This window comes from Apis dorsata, unplaced genomic scaffold (genome assembly GCF_000469605.1).
Source record: "Apis dorsata unplaced genomic scaffold, Apis dorsata 1.3 scaffold_1036, whole genome shotgun sequence".
In the NCBI taxonomy this organism is placed as follows: domain Eukaryota; kingdom Metazoa; phylum Arthropoda; class Insecta; order Hymenoptera; family Apidae; genus Apis; species Apis dorsata.
Genome location: NW_006264134.1, coordinates 1 through 2224, shown reverse-complemented (window position 1 = coordinate 2224; position 2224 = coordinate 1). Strand labels below are relative to the sequence as shown.

The following is a 2224-nucleotide window of genomic DNA, read 5'->3' as shown; positions in this document are numbered from 1 at the left end:
ATCAGAAAAATTTACATCTATACGTTTTGTCCCTTCTGAACATTGCACACGTAAAGTCTATAAAAAAACAAATATTCATAATTTCAAAAGAAGTCTAAATATTAAAATATAATTGAATATCAAAAATTAATATCAAAAATATTATTTTTTACATTCATATTGCCACATCAAAATATTTGTATATTGTGATATTTGTATATTAATATATATATTATTTATAAATGTGAAAAAAATATTTTATATTTAAATAAATTTAATATATATGTATATAAAAGTTCATATAATTTAATATACATTAATAATGAATTTTTTATAGAAAAACTAAAATATATGAATTTTTTATTGAATATAGATCTATATAATAAAATTCTATAAAATGTGTAAAAAAATTATATAAAAAATTCAATTCAAAAAACAAATACATTAAGAAATTATTTATTATAAATAAATTTATTAAATTTAAAGGTTTTAATGTTATGTCTATATTGCTTTGCATAAATACATATACGCACACATATTAGCATTAGAGATTTTAAAAAATTATAAAAGAAAAACAAAGAAATAAAATCCAATTGAATTCATATCTGGGAACTTTTAGTAAGTTACACGTTACTGCATGAATTACAGAAATTTCTTAATTTCTGAAAAAAATAACTTATTTTTTTGACAAAATGTTATTTAATTTTATTTAAATCTTCTATGTAAACTAAGTAATCGAGGTTAACCATTTAACAATAGATAACTTACAATTTGCCTAGACTTTGACATTTCGCCGGTCTTGACGAAGCATCAGCTGTTCAATTCCTGTTTAACTTGCTTGCTTGTAACACAATGTTGCTAAAGTCCCTAGTAAGTGTAAGAAAATTGTTGAGTCAACATCTAGTATTCTAACCTCTGCATGATTTTGTAAATACGAATAAAATATTGCAAATATCATGTTTATATTAATCATTTTCATTACTGAATTAGTTGTTTTTCTTCTTAAAATTTTTTAACATACGAGCAAAGACACAACATATAAAATTTATAGTTCTATATCGATAAGATAATAGTTCAATTGCTTACCAATAAATTTCAATAGAATTTTTGCGACTATATACTATTTTTTTAACGTAGCAGATAATAAATTAACAAGTACACGACTTCAATATAGATTAGGTAAGTTTATGTGTAAAAAAAATTAAATTATTACACGTTTTTCGATGTATATATATGCACCCTATTTTCCCCACTCGAAGGAACACGAGCAATGTCAGTTAATAACTTTTAATCCATACAAAGATACATTTGGCAACCAGATGTTGTAATCTTATTTTATTTTATTTTTTTTTTATTTTTATAATTTCAACTTTAAAGTTTGAAAAAAACAAACGCGTTGTCTATACTTTTCGAGTCACCCCGTATTTATTTGCTGAGAAATGTCTTCTTGCGATACGAATTGTTTTATGTTATAGTATTGGCCCTCTTGTGTTTATTTTTCAATACTTTCACTTACTCGTATTTTGTTTGAATGTCAAAGAACAACATGCAATATAGGCGACATTGCGCAATACATAATCTTGTTCTTGCTATTTTATTTTAAATGGTTGAACTACAAGATAGGAATCGTAAAATAGTGACACAGGTTATTGAACTGATCGTAAATTGGTATCCGGTCATGGCCACGGTGATGGTGGTTGCCAATTACCAGGTGATCGTCTTCGATAATAAATAAAATAGATATTATCATTTTATCTTCATTTTGATATTTAATACTTAATACATTTTAATACTTAATAAATAATTATATCAAAAAGATAACATTAATCATTAAAGATATATATTAATCATTATATAAATCATAATATAAAAAGTAAAAAAACAATATAATTATCGAATTACATATTAATTTATATATGTATATATATTTTTATCGATTCAATTTTTTTAATATTAATAATTATAATAGGATTATAATGATCTATAATCCAATTATTTTTAAGCTTTGCAAAATAAAATATATCTTAATTTTTTATTGTACAAATAAAAGTCTATTAAAATAAAATTTTTATTTTAATTTAAAATTTTATTTTAATTAAATTATTAAAAATTACTAAAAATTATTAAAAATTAATTAAAACTCAAGAATTTTTTAATTTTATTAAAAAAAAATATAATATTTAATATCAAATCTTGCAATAGAAATAATATTGTATAATATCAAATATATCATATACTATATATA

General features: G+C 21.0%; 1 protein-coding gene across 1 annotated transcript in view; it reads right to left on the bottom strand.

Moving 5' to 3' along the window:
- Positions 1-1682, bottom strand: part of LOC102671772 (nuclear protein localization protein 4 homolog) — a 13112-nt gene extending 11430 nt beyond the window's left edge. The window contains exons 1-3 of the mRNA XM_006624327.2: positions 1066-1682; positions 748-846; positions 1-57 (exon numbers count right to left, since the gene is read on the bottom strand). Coding sequence (XP_006624390.1) covers positions 1-57; positions 748-768 — 78 coding nt within the window. The 5' untranslated portion in view covers positions 769-846; positions 1066-1682. The remainder of the gene's footprint in view (positions 58-747; positions 847-1065) is intronic.
- Positions 1683-2224: the final 542 nt, after the last annotated feature.